Source organism: Leucoraja erinacea, chromosome 23 (genome assembly GCF_028641065.1).
Source record: "Leucoraja erinacea ecotype New England chromosome 23, Leri_hhj_1, whole genome shotgun sequence".
Classification (NCBI taxonomy): Eukaryota; Metazoa; Chordata; class Chondrichthyes; order Rajiformes; family Rajidae; genus Leucoraja; species Leucoraja erinaceus.
The window spans coordinates 6222626-6234920 of NC_073399.1; the positions used below are offsets into that span (position 1 = coordinate 6222626).

At 41.2% G+C, this 12295-nt stretch overlaps 1 protein-coding gene across 3 annotated transcripts in view; it reads left to right on the plus strand.

Moving 5' to 3' along the window:
* Positions 1-12295, plus strand: part of gas7b (growth arrest-specific 7b) — a 340981-nt gene that overhangs the window by 150945 nt on the left and 177741 nt on the right. The window contains exon 1 of one of the 3 annotated variants that reach the window (XM_055653720.1): positions 10725-11106. The exons of the other annotated variants lie outside the window; for them this stretch is intronic. Coding sequence (XP_055509695.1) covers positions 11041-11106 — 66 coding nt within the window. The 5' untranslated portion in view covers positions 10725-11040. Of the gene's footprint in view, positions 1-10724; positions 11107-12295 lie in introns of those variants that run through there. 3 annotated transcript variants of the gene reach the window in all.

Sequence of the window (12295 nt, forward strand, 5' to 3'; positions counted from 1 at the left end):
GGTTCTGTAAAATAAATATATATAAAAAGTTTTTAAAAAGTGTCGATATTTAAAAAGTTCTAGCCTCGGTTTTGTTGATTGTTCAGTAATCTTATGGCTTGGGGGATGAAGCTGTTGCAGAACCTGGTTGGCCCGCTCTTCATGCTGCGGTACCTCCTCCCAGAGTTAAGCAGTATGAACAGTCCAAATTGTGGGTGTGTGGGGGCTCTGGTAATGCCCTTAGCTCTAATCAGTTGCTATTAGTCATTCTGCTTAGACTTATTTATTCGCATGTTTTCTGTTACAACAAAGGCTAAATGGCCCATAGAGTCTATGGAGTTTCAGATTAAGCCCATTGCCTCTTGAATGTCCATTAAGACACCAACCCCATTATTGCTCACCTCCTCTGGATGGCCAAGTTTGCAGATGGTACAAAGATAGGTAGAGGGACTAGGTAGCGTTGAGGAAGCAAGGAAGCTGTAGAAGGACTTGGACACAGGTCAGGAAAGTGGGCAAAGAAGTGGAAAATAGAATGCAACGTAGCAACATGGATAGCCATATACTTCGGCAGAAGGAACGAAGGCGTGAACTATTTTCAAATGTTGAGAAGATTCAGAAATTGGAGGTGCAGAGGGATTTGGGAATGCTGATGTAGGATTCCTGAAAGGTTAATTTGCAGGTCGAGTTGGTTGTAGGGGAGGCAAATGCATTGTTAATATTCATTTTGAGAGGACTAGAATATAATAGCAAGGATGTGATACTAGGGCTTTAGAAGATGCTACTGAGGCAACATTTGTAATATTGTGTTTGCAGTTTTGGGCCTGATATCTGAGGAAGGGTGTGCTGGTGTTGGAGAGGGTCCAGAGAAAAGTTTACACGAATGCTCCAGGGGATGAATAGGTTAACATATGAAGGGTGTTTTATGGTTCTGGCCCTGTACTCGCTGGAGTTTAGATGAAAGGGGATCTCATTTAAACCTACCAAAGGCCTAGATAGAGTGGACGTGGAGAGGATATTTCTGGTCTTCTGAGCATCTAGAATCAGAGGGCGCAGCCTCAGAATAATAGGATATACCTAGAGAGATGAGGAGAAATGTCTTTAGTCAGAGGGTGGTTAGACTTAGACCGAGTTCCTCCCACACTGTTGAGTGCATTGGGCAGCAAGCTTTCGCCATTCTGTTCGGTTATGTGCGACGTCTTCCACCCTCGATAGGTTTACGTCCCAGGCTTCCAAATCCTTCCGGAATGTTCACCTCCAAGTGAGTTTTGGTCGGCCTCTTTTCCTTCTTCCATCAGGTTGCTGAGTACATGTCCTGCAAATTTCATCCTATGTACCTCTATGTCCTGGCTGAGAAGCTTTGTTGCAGTTTCCTGGTAGATCTCCTCGTTTGTGATGTGGTCTCTGTAGCTAGTCTTCAGGATCTTCCTCAAGCAGCGTTGTTGGAATGCATCCAATTTATTTTTCATCTTCACTTTAATTTTCCATGTCTCACTGGCATAGAGGGGTGGGGGGGGGACTACGGACTGGAAGAGCTTGACTTTTAGCATCTTGGATATCCTGCCACTAGACCATATTGGCTGCATTCGTCTGAAGACTGTTGCAGCTTTACCAATTCGGGAGTTGATGTCGACCTCTACACCTCCATCTGCTGTGAACATGCTGCCAAGATGGGTAAATCTTGTGGCGTTTTCTACAGGTTCCCCATTGATTATCAGTTGGTCTATTGGCTGCTGGTCTCCAGTCTGCATGGCCTTAGTCTTCTGGAAGCTGATATTTAATCCAACCTTTGATGCATTCTCCTCCAGAGCAGTTGTCATCTCTTGAAGGGTGTCTCGACTCTGCTAGTAGTGCAATGTCATCAGCAAAATCTAGGTCTGTGAGGTGTCTTCCCATTCTCCACAGTATTCCAAAGTCAGGTCTGTTCCTTGTCTTCCGCATGACATAGTTGATCGTGACAATAAACAGTAATGGGAATAGAAGGCAGCCTTGTCTTAACCCTGTGACAATATCAAAGAATTCTGTGTTTCCTGAATCAACCTTGATGCAGCAACTGAATCTCTTGTAAAGGTCCTTGAAGATGTTTATGAAAGCCTCTGGGATGCCATACACTTTAAGAATTCACCACAGGGTGTCTCTATGTACACTATCGAATGCCTTTGTGAAATAACAACGTTTATTAGTATTGGCTTCTGAAATTCCAGGCATTGTTCTCCCACATTTCGTAACACAAAGATCTGTTCGTGAGTGGGGATTCTGTGGAATTCATTCTGAAGGAAAGACATTGGATATTTTTAAGGCAGTGTTTAATAGGCTTTGATTAGTAAGAGCTTCAAAGGTTTTGGGGAGAAGGCAAGAGAATGGGGTTGAGAGGGAAAAATAGATCAGCCATGATCAAATGGCGGAGTAGACTCGATGCACCAGGCGGTCTAATTCTACTCCTATGTCTAATGGATAATATTCTGTAACCATTTAACCAAACCGATGTGGGAGGAAACCGAACATTAGAGGAAGCCCACACAGTCAAATGAAGAATATACAAACTCCACACATTCTGCAAAGGAATTGAACATGGGTCTTTGGAATTGTGAGGCTTCCATCTCGCCTCTTATTTCCCCCCCCCCCCTTCCATTTATAGCCTTCTAGCTTTACATTTTGAAGATCATTGTGGTTTGTGTGCTTTATAGACTCGCCACTGTTTCTAGCCCTATCCATTGTCTCTGGCACTACAGTGCCAAATGTAGTGCCTTCACCATTTCACACTTGGCACCATTGTTCTCTTCTGAGAACTTTTTTGAGTTTTAAGATACAGAGTTTAGAGACACATCGTTGAAATAGACACTTCGGCCCATCGAGTCGATGCCGACCACTGATCACCCGTACGCTAGTTCTATGTTATCCCACTTTTCCATCCTACACACTAGGGGCAATTTACAGAAGCAAATTAACTTACAAGCTCGCACGTCTTTAGAATGTGGAAGGAAACCGGAACACACAGAGAAAACCCATGCGGTCATAGGTTCAACAGAGGGCAGCATCACCCAAGGTCAAGGTCAAGTCTATGTCTCTGGCCAGATACGACCTTGATAAGACCATCACAAAGGTTAAAAAGGACATTCGATCTAAACTGGAGGATGAGGCAGAGGTACATATATACATATACATACATACATCACACAACACACACACACACACACACACACACACACACACACACACACACACACACACACACACACACACACACACACACACACACACACACACACTCTCTCTCTCTCCTGTGTGTACATTCCATGTACTTTCAAGATCATTGGCATTTCTATCCTCTCCACTAACAGCAGTGCCTGTTACAGCAATGTATCAAAAGTCATACCAGATGGTGCAATCTTTTCTTAGAGGCACACTTAAACTTAAAACTTTAAATTTGCGGTATTTTAAGAATTTCATTGCCACAAACAAGTTTCAAAATTTGTTCAAAGGTTTAAAATGCCTTTTGAAGCCTTTTGTTTATTCCTTACTGTTGCAACATTTCTGAAGTGGTGATTATGAAGTGACCATGAGTGACTTGGTCAGGGTTGTTACAGACAGCATGAAATGAGCATGAAATGAAATTGCAGCTCCACTGAAACAAGCCATCAAGTTTGAAGCTGCAATGAAATTATTTGAACATTTTTGTTTGTTTTTCCACATCATTTAAAATGTGGAACAGACGAAGGAATAATTTTATTCACAAGCTTTGCCTCTGTTTAGAAGCAGGGTTTTTGATGTAATCTTGTTTGCTAACAGATATTGACTAACAGTGACAGGGTATTGTGCGTTCAATCCGGCTCCTATATCAATAACATGCTTGCACTTAAGGTGAAAGGAATTGCTAGATATATCAAATAGTTTCAATAAACATTCTCAGTAGTTCACTCCATAAGAACAAGGTGGAAAAAGTATTCCCAGGTTTTTGTATCTAAAGAAAGTCAGTGCATTTCTTAAAAGGGGATTAGTTCATTTCCTATCAGTCTAATAAATGTCACCTTGAACTTGTGTCCCCAAGCACATACTACTTTGTATAAGCTCTAAACTGGTTAAATTGCCAGGTTGTGCTTCAAGGTTTCATGGCCAGTTTATTGTCACATATACCAATTAAGGTACAGTGAAATTTGAGTTGCCAGACAGCCATACTAAGTGAAAAGCAACAAGGCTTTCTGTGGATAGAAATAATGGGTCTGAAGAAGGGTCTTAACCTGAAACATCATCCTTTCTTTCTATCAAGAGATGATGCCTGTCCCGCTGAGTTACTGTCTATCGTCAGTTTAAACCAGCATCTGCAGTTCCTTTCTACACATGCAATTGTAATACATGGGATATTACATAAGTGATATTTAAAACTGCCCAAAGTTAATCTCAAATAAATAGCATATATGACCACATGTGTTTGTGTGTAACAAGATCAATTCCAGGTTTTTATATTGAGTTCCACTAAAGAATCCCAGAGGCCCAGCAAATTAATCAGATTTTGGGCCAGATAAATCTTGCATCAAAAATAAATTTAATTGCAAGCTATGTTGGGTTTTTTTAAACAATAAATTAACTTTTATAGAAAGTGTTTTAAAGCATCAGTTGCCAATGTTGGTGAAGAATTAGCTATTTTGAAAGAGTAATTGAACTAATGGAAGACTTCTCAAATGTTCTTGGGTCACCCATTCCTTCTCTCCAGAGATGCTGCCCGTCCCGCTGAGTTACTCCAGCTTTTTGTGCCTATCTTTGGTTTAAGCCAGCTTCTTACACATTTCTCAAATGTCATTGGGACCAATTGACGTTGAGCACATCCTTTACCATCCAAACAGTGATCTTGACTTTACATACCAGCAGTATCAGTCTGTGGATGCATAATACATTTACATGAATATTGAGCTTGAACAGACGACAAAGTTTGAGGGATGTGTAAGGAGTTTGAAAGATTTTATCAAAATTAGAGATAACAGCAACTTTTATTTAAAGAAAACAATAATGGTTATTTGTAAAAAATGTGGGTTATTGACTAAAAATGCCTTTCAGATTTAGTTTCAACACTTACAAATGGAGGTCACAAACCTGTACAACCGGTCCATCAAGCCTCGTCTGTAGATTACTGTTTTATCCTCAACTGCCCCACATCTCAACCCCTGTTCGGATCCTTCATCTATCCTTCTCTAAAATGCCTACAAAACAAGTCAAGGTTTGTTCCAGATTTCTGTATGATCTCTATTGTCCAGATGTTGCTCACATCAGCAGATATTAGTCCAGCTCTGATTAAGACATCTGTTAATAATTAGCTGCTTTCAGAGCATTTGTGGCCAGCACCCGGGGTCCTGTTTTCTTCCATTCTGCTGAATAATGCCACAAATCCACAAATAGTATTAGTAGACCATTGAATGTAAATTTTGAGTTGGCAATTTATTTCAATAAACATGATGAAAAACCCTTGTATTAAAGCTTGCATTTGTACAAAGTGCTGATGGTGTCAACGTTGATAATCTAGAAGAGCTATCCAATGCTCATTGTTCATGAATCAGATCTAGCGCTGTTCAGCCACTTGATGGCAGGAATGTGGGAGGGTGATGTTGAAGAGGCTGCATAATTGGGGTTACCTTTCAGTTGCAGTGTGCAGAATTATAACAATGACCATCACTTCCATTGTGTTTGTTGTTGCCATGGGAAGCAATGTCAAGAGAAATTAAACTTTCTCATTAATTATGTATTTTGTCTGGAGTAGTGAAGGCTTCATAGGTACAGAGGTCCTGATATAGTAGTGGCCAGAGGATCTGGGGTGGCGGAGGAACTGAAGGAAATCCATATGAGGCAGGAAATGGTGTTGGATAGACTGATGGGACTGAAGGCTGATAAATCCCCAAGTCCTGATGGTCTGCATCCCAGTGTACTTAAGGACGTGGTTTCTAGAAATCGTGGATGTATTGGGGACAATTTTCTAATGTTCTATAGACTCGGGATCAGTTTCTGTGGATTGAAGGGTAGCTAATGTTACCCCACTTTTTAAGAAAGGTGGGAGAGAGAAAACAGGGAATTATAGACTAGTTAGCTTGACATTGGTGGTGGGGAAGATGCTGGAGTCAATTATAAAAGATGAGATAGCCGAACATTTGGATAGCAGTACCAGGATTGGTCCGAGTCAGCGTGGATTTACGAAGGGGAAATCATGCATGACTAACCTTCTCGAATTTTTTGAAGATGTAACTAGGAAAATGGACAAGGGAAAGCCAGTGGATGTAGTGTACCTGGATTTTCAGAAAGCATTTGATAAGGTCCCACATAGGAGATTAGTCGGCAAAATTAGGGCACATGGTATTGGAGGTAGAGTGCTGACATGGATAGAGAAGTGATTGGCAGACAGGAAACAAAGAGTTTCACACAGAGTTGTGAGTCTGTGGCATTCTTTGTGGAGGCCGGTTCTCTGGATACTTTCAAGAGAGAGCTAGATAGGGCTCTTAAAAAAATAGTGGAGTCAGGGGATATGGGGAGAAGGAACGGGGTACTGATTGGGGATGACTAGCCATGATCACTGAATGGCGGTGCTGGCACGAAGGGCCGAATGGCCTACTCCTGAACCTATTGTCTATTGAGATTAGCAAGTGATAACAAGCTACTGGGAGTTAGGTATGAATTTGGTTGCAGTCAGATTGTCTGTTTGATGGGCCGACTTCCTCCAAACAGTGGATATTTGGATAATGGGAATTTGAAAATCCACACCATTTGAAATAATGTTTCATTAAGGAAAGCGCTCCAGAGGGCCATTGACAACGCCCAGAGGATTGTCGGCTGCCCTCTCCTTACCTTGGAGGACTTACACAGTTCCCGCTGCATCAAAAAATCCCAGAGTATTATAAAGGACATTTCCCACCCCGGACACTCCCTGTTTGAACTGTTGCCATCAGGCAGACGGTACAGATCTACAAGGACAAGGACAAACAGACTTAAAAACTGTTTTTACCCCACTGCTATAAAAGCACTAAATGTAGCCGCCAAGGAACGCAGGGGCGATACATACTAAGGGACTGTGGTACACTGTGAAACCGACAGAAGGATGGAGGGTTGGGTGTTTATGCGTGGAGCTATTTTCATGATATTTATTTTAGTTGTTTATCTTTTAATATTTTATCTTGTATGTATCGTTAGCTTTTAGAAATGTTTGAATGGTGCACTGACTGGCTGACATTTTTAAATTTTGTTGTACATGGTTCATGTTACAATGACAATAAAGAAACTATTCTATTCTATGTTTGATCTGAGACCCTTAGTTTTGCATAGCAAAGAGGCGCTGCCCATTGATTTGCTGGGGGTAAGACCTCACTAGTGGTCCATTGATTCAAGGTATTATCCAGTGATTTATTCTTGTAGATTTTTTGTTTTACATAGTCAACTTTCTTTTTTTGAGTCATTTCATATTGAATTCAACCAAGATGATCTACAAGATTTTTAGACATTGTGGTAGGTTTTCGATAATGATTTGAGTTATGGCAGAAGGTTACTTCAAGGCGTGAATAGTTAACCCTTGTATAAACTGATTGTGATCTGATAATGGGAGATTAGTTTGATTGGGGGAGAGAAGCTAGCCATTCTACGCACAGTTTGATATCTGTTGTGAGCTTTATAAAACTAGTCTGCATGCTGGAGTCAAGGCAGACTATACAAAATGCAATAAGTGGCAGGATTTATTTTCCATGCATTTGAGACATTTCATTATAAATGTATCTCATCATAATTGTGCAAATCACTGTAAATTATTTATATTAAGCCACACAAGCTCTAATCTGTACTGGGCAATTTATTTCAACTATTGTGATCGTGGCACTTTAGTTGCACTAAATTATTTGGACGAGGGCGGAATGAATAATCTACTGTGGTTTCAGCATCTCTGCTGAAGCCTTCAATAAAATATATCTCTCTTGTGTGGATGGAATAACTTCAGTGATGATCCTTTTCTCACAGTTCAATGAGTTGCTTTTGAAATCTATACTCGCCCATGTAGAAATGCCGTCTAAGCAAGATGTTGAAGAATGCTGTAGCTTGTCATTATATCAGAGCGAGGAAGCAAAAGCAGTGTGCAAAGTGTAATCATCTTCACCAACCCTGTGTTGTTGTGTAACAGCGACACACACACACAGAAACAAAGTCGATTCTTCACCCTTGGGTGTGCTGATATTTGGGTACTATCAGGCTTGCTTTGCATTTCACAAGTTCCTATTCAGGAAATCCCTTTCCAAGCTTCATGCTGAACCATCAGTTGTTCTGGTGCTTCCTTTGTTAACCTCTGATATCCTCCTCATCGCCCGTTCAATTACAAAACAGACATCACATTTGGTGGAAGTGATGTTCAAGAAGTGATGGTGCAGCATCAGCTTAATTTGCATTCCCATTAAATGGGAGTGTAAATCGAACTGCATGTGAGTAGATTGCTCACTTGCCGTTGGCTGTTTTGACTGCTGTCCCGGGTGAATTTCCCTATTGTCCTGGGCCACTCATATCCATGCCCTGCCTTTATGAATAAATATTGCCACAATCTTTAGAGAACTGATGTGAGTGAGATCACTTCCCTCTTTGCTCGAGTACATGTGCCTGAGTACAAAATGTGAGAACTCTGGCATACACGTTCAAGCAGTGAGTGTTCCTTCCTATTTGTGCTGGGGTTTTTTTTAATGTTGCTATGGCAGTGCAGAAAATGTTAATGTATAATTAACTGACCCTTATATGGCATCTTTTTAAAATCAACATCTCTGGGCTGCAAGAGGGGAGAATTTAAATAGAGATGAAGCAAAGATGATAGAGAGGCAGGTTTGATCCTGATCTTGGGTGCTGTCTATGTGGAGTTTCTATGTTCTCTCTGTGACTGCACCCTCTACGTGCTCCTGTTTCCTCCCATATCCCAAGGAGATGGGAGTTTTTAGGTTAGCTGGCCTGTAAATTGCCCCTGGTGTATAGGGAGTGAATGCGAAAGTGGGTTACTGTGAACTTAGTGTGAATAGGTGATTGATCTCAGCATGGACTTGGTGGGCCAAAGGGCCTGTTTCCATGCTGCAACTCTAAAACAATACACAGCTGCAATATATCCTGCTAGCTGTTATAGTTAATGCCCCGATCAAGGCCGGCACGGTGGCGCAGCAGTAGAGTTGCTGCTTTACAGCACTTGCAGTGCTGGAAGCCCGGGTTCGATCCCGACTATAAGTGCTTGTTTGTACAAAGTTTGTACATTCTCCCCGTAACTGCGTCAGTTTTCTCTGATATATTCGGCTTTTTTCCCACACTCCGATGGTTTGTAACGTTTGTAGGTTAATTGGCTTGGATTTGTCTACTTGGTATGTGTAAATTGTCCCTAGTGTGTGTAGGATTGTGTTAATGTGTGGGGATTGCTGGTTGGTGCAATACAGAACGGCCTGTTTCCGCACTGTATCTCTGAACTAAAAATCTAAACAAAGGGAAGCAAGCATGGACCACCTTTACCACTCTGCCCACTTGTTGCCACTTTCAAAGAGCTATGGACTTGCACCCCAAGACCTCTTTGTACCTCAATGCTCCCAAGAGCAAGAGTACCATTTACTCTGTACATACCTTGTTCTTGTATTTGACCTCCCAAAATGAAACTCCTCACACTTGTACTGCTCAAATTCCACGTCATTTCTCTGCCCAAGTTTCCAACTCATCTCTATGTATCGTTTGGAAGTGGATCAGTTGGAAATTTGGGTGGAGAATGCAAACAGCAGGAAGGTACAAGATGAGAAATACAAGGTTTGGAGAAGGTCCCTTGGAGGGAAATTGAAAGAGGGCAGTTACTGGGTGCTGCAAACACGAAAATTAGAATTTTAAAATCTATGGGTGAAGTGTACAGATAGTGTAGAGAGGATAGAAACAAAATCCTCTAGTAACTCAGCGGACAGGCAGCATCTCTGCATTGAAGGAATGGGTGACGTGTCAGATTGAGACCCTTCTTCAGACTAAAGGAACTGGAGAAATGCTTGATTCAGACTTAAAACATTTAGAAGTGGGTCTTGACTTGCCACAGAATGTGCTATATTGATCCAACAATATTGAAGTCAACTTTTCATTGTTTTAAAGGTCTTTCACATGTTCATTCCATTTTGGACTTGAAGGGAAACTAGCAATTAATTATTTAAAAGTCCTGTATTTCACTAATTAAAAATGAATTGGAAAAGCTAACACAACTTCAATCTCTTTTCGCACAGTGAGATTTATTGCTGTTAGAGACTAGCCTATTCTGAAATGATGATATTTTGAGTTTTATTGATGTATATGTCTGTGTTGCTAAAGCAGGTACAATCAGAGAAAGTCCATTTCAAAATGGAAGTTTAATTTACCTTCTAGTTTTTTTTTTTACTATTTAATTTGATTGTTACTGATTTTTCTAATGCGTTGTTCCACATGTGTGTGTTTTGAATGTCAACGTAAGACCTTTATTTACTCCCATTTCGATTTCTTATCCAGCTACTCTCTCTTTAACCTGTCCGTTTTGCTTCGTTTTATTATCTGCCCACCATTTTTATTATGTAATTTATTTTTCTCCTGGCTAGAATTTGTGCAACTTTGGCAGCAGGTTAAATTGTAGCTCTTGGCAGTTTCTGTCATTGTAGCCCATCCCAACACCAAATAGCTTTCAATTCCACTGGCTGATCATTGACACGTTCTTAGACTGTCCTGCCAGCTATCTGTGTCATAACCCATCCCACCATTGTCAGTCTCCAGATTTAGTTTGTAATCTTCGGAGGGGATATGATCCTGTCACAGTTATGGCCAATTGGGAGTAAAAGCAGTCAAAGAATAGAAAGCATGCTTGTAAAAATATTTTTTATCGAAATGAAACTATTAGAAGTGGAAGGAAAGAATGTCAAGTAGGTGGGGTGACTAGAGTCTATGTTGTAATCTGCTGGGAAATGACCAAATAGTCTTGGCATTTCTTAGTTGGGTACAACCCTGTTTATATCCTTTAAAGCAGCGATCTGGAAACAGTCTCTCTGACCACATTGTCCAAAGTGGTTACATTCTGCATTAGAAATTCGGATCATGAGAGCTTGCTGTTGTGTTTCTCCAACTGATTCAAGAAACGATCAAGATATTGTAGACATAAACGTGAGTATGTACAGTAAACCCTCGGTTTAACAGACCCGTTTATAATGTGGGGGAGTAGGAAGAGGAGGAGGTGGTGGGGGGGGAGTGGACAAAGCAACGGCTGACTGGAAGAAGCAGCAGCAGATGAGAGGGAAGAAAGCCCCACGGTGACCAAGCGTGTCCTGCCATTGGCAGCGGCCTGAAGAAAGCGCTGTCAGGCACGGGCTACAACATGAGCCGCAACAACTAATGCTCTAATCAGCAGATGCAGCAGCCAGTGAAGACGGGCTCACTGCTACAGACCAGTGGCAACGACGCCTAGTCTTATGTTGAAACGAGGCAAAGTGCTGGAGTAACTCAGCAGACTGAATCAGTCTGAAGAACGGTTCCAAAGTCACCTGTCCATGGTCTCCAGAGATGCTGCCTGACCTGCTCAGTTACTCCAGCACTTTGTGTCCTTTTGTGTATTAACCTGCATCTGCAGTTCTTTTTATTGCTACATACAACTATAATACCTTACTCGGATATAGTGGACATTCGGCAATAATGGACACCAACTATGGTCCGTTCGTACGAGGGTTTCACTGCACTTCTTAAAAATTAATGTGTTGTGGACAAAAGTATAAATATCCGAACTGCCTCGGTCGTGGGAAGCACAGTGTGGAAAGGTTCAATGGATTACAATGCTGATAAGTGTGAGCAAGATTGTTCATGTTGAGAACTGGCTGTGAATGTACTCGTATAACGTTCCTCATTTTGCACAGTAGTAGAAGGTGAGATATGTTTGTGTTGATGTTATTGGATTGGATTGCCATACAATTGAACCTATTCATCTCCAGCAATGTTTGTGTTGAAAGACATAATTGGGAGGAATAAACTTTAATGTATGTTAAGACAGTCATTCGGATGCATTGTACATAGCTGGATGCTGAACAAAGCAAAGCACACGTTTGTTCTATTATCTCTTGTTTCCTGACTAAGGTGGTGATGGGCCACAAATCCTTTATGGACTTTTGTCAAATAATTTCACCAATTTTAAAGAGAACTTTGAGGGATAAAATTAAATAGGTTCATGTCTCAGTGAAATTTGGTGCTAATGTATTTGGTGTCACATTAGTACGTACTAATTTCCATCCTGTCTGCAGTGCATTTGTGTAGTAAATCTTGAGTGCTTAAATGCCCAAGCGAGGGAAGTTTTGCACCCTTTGTA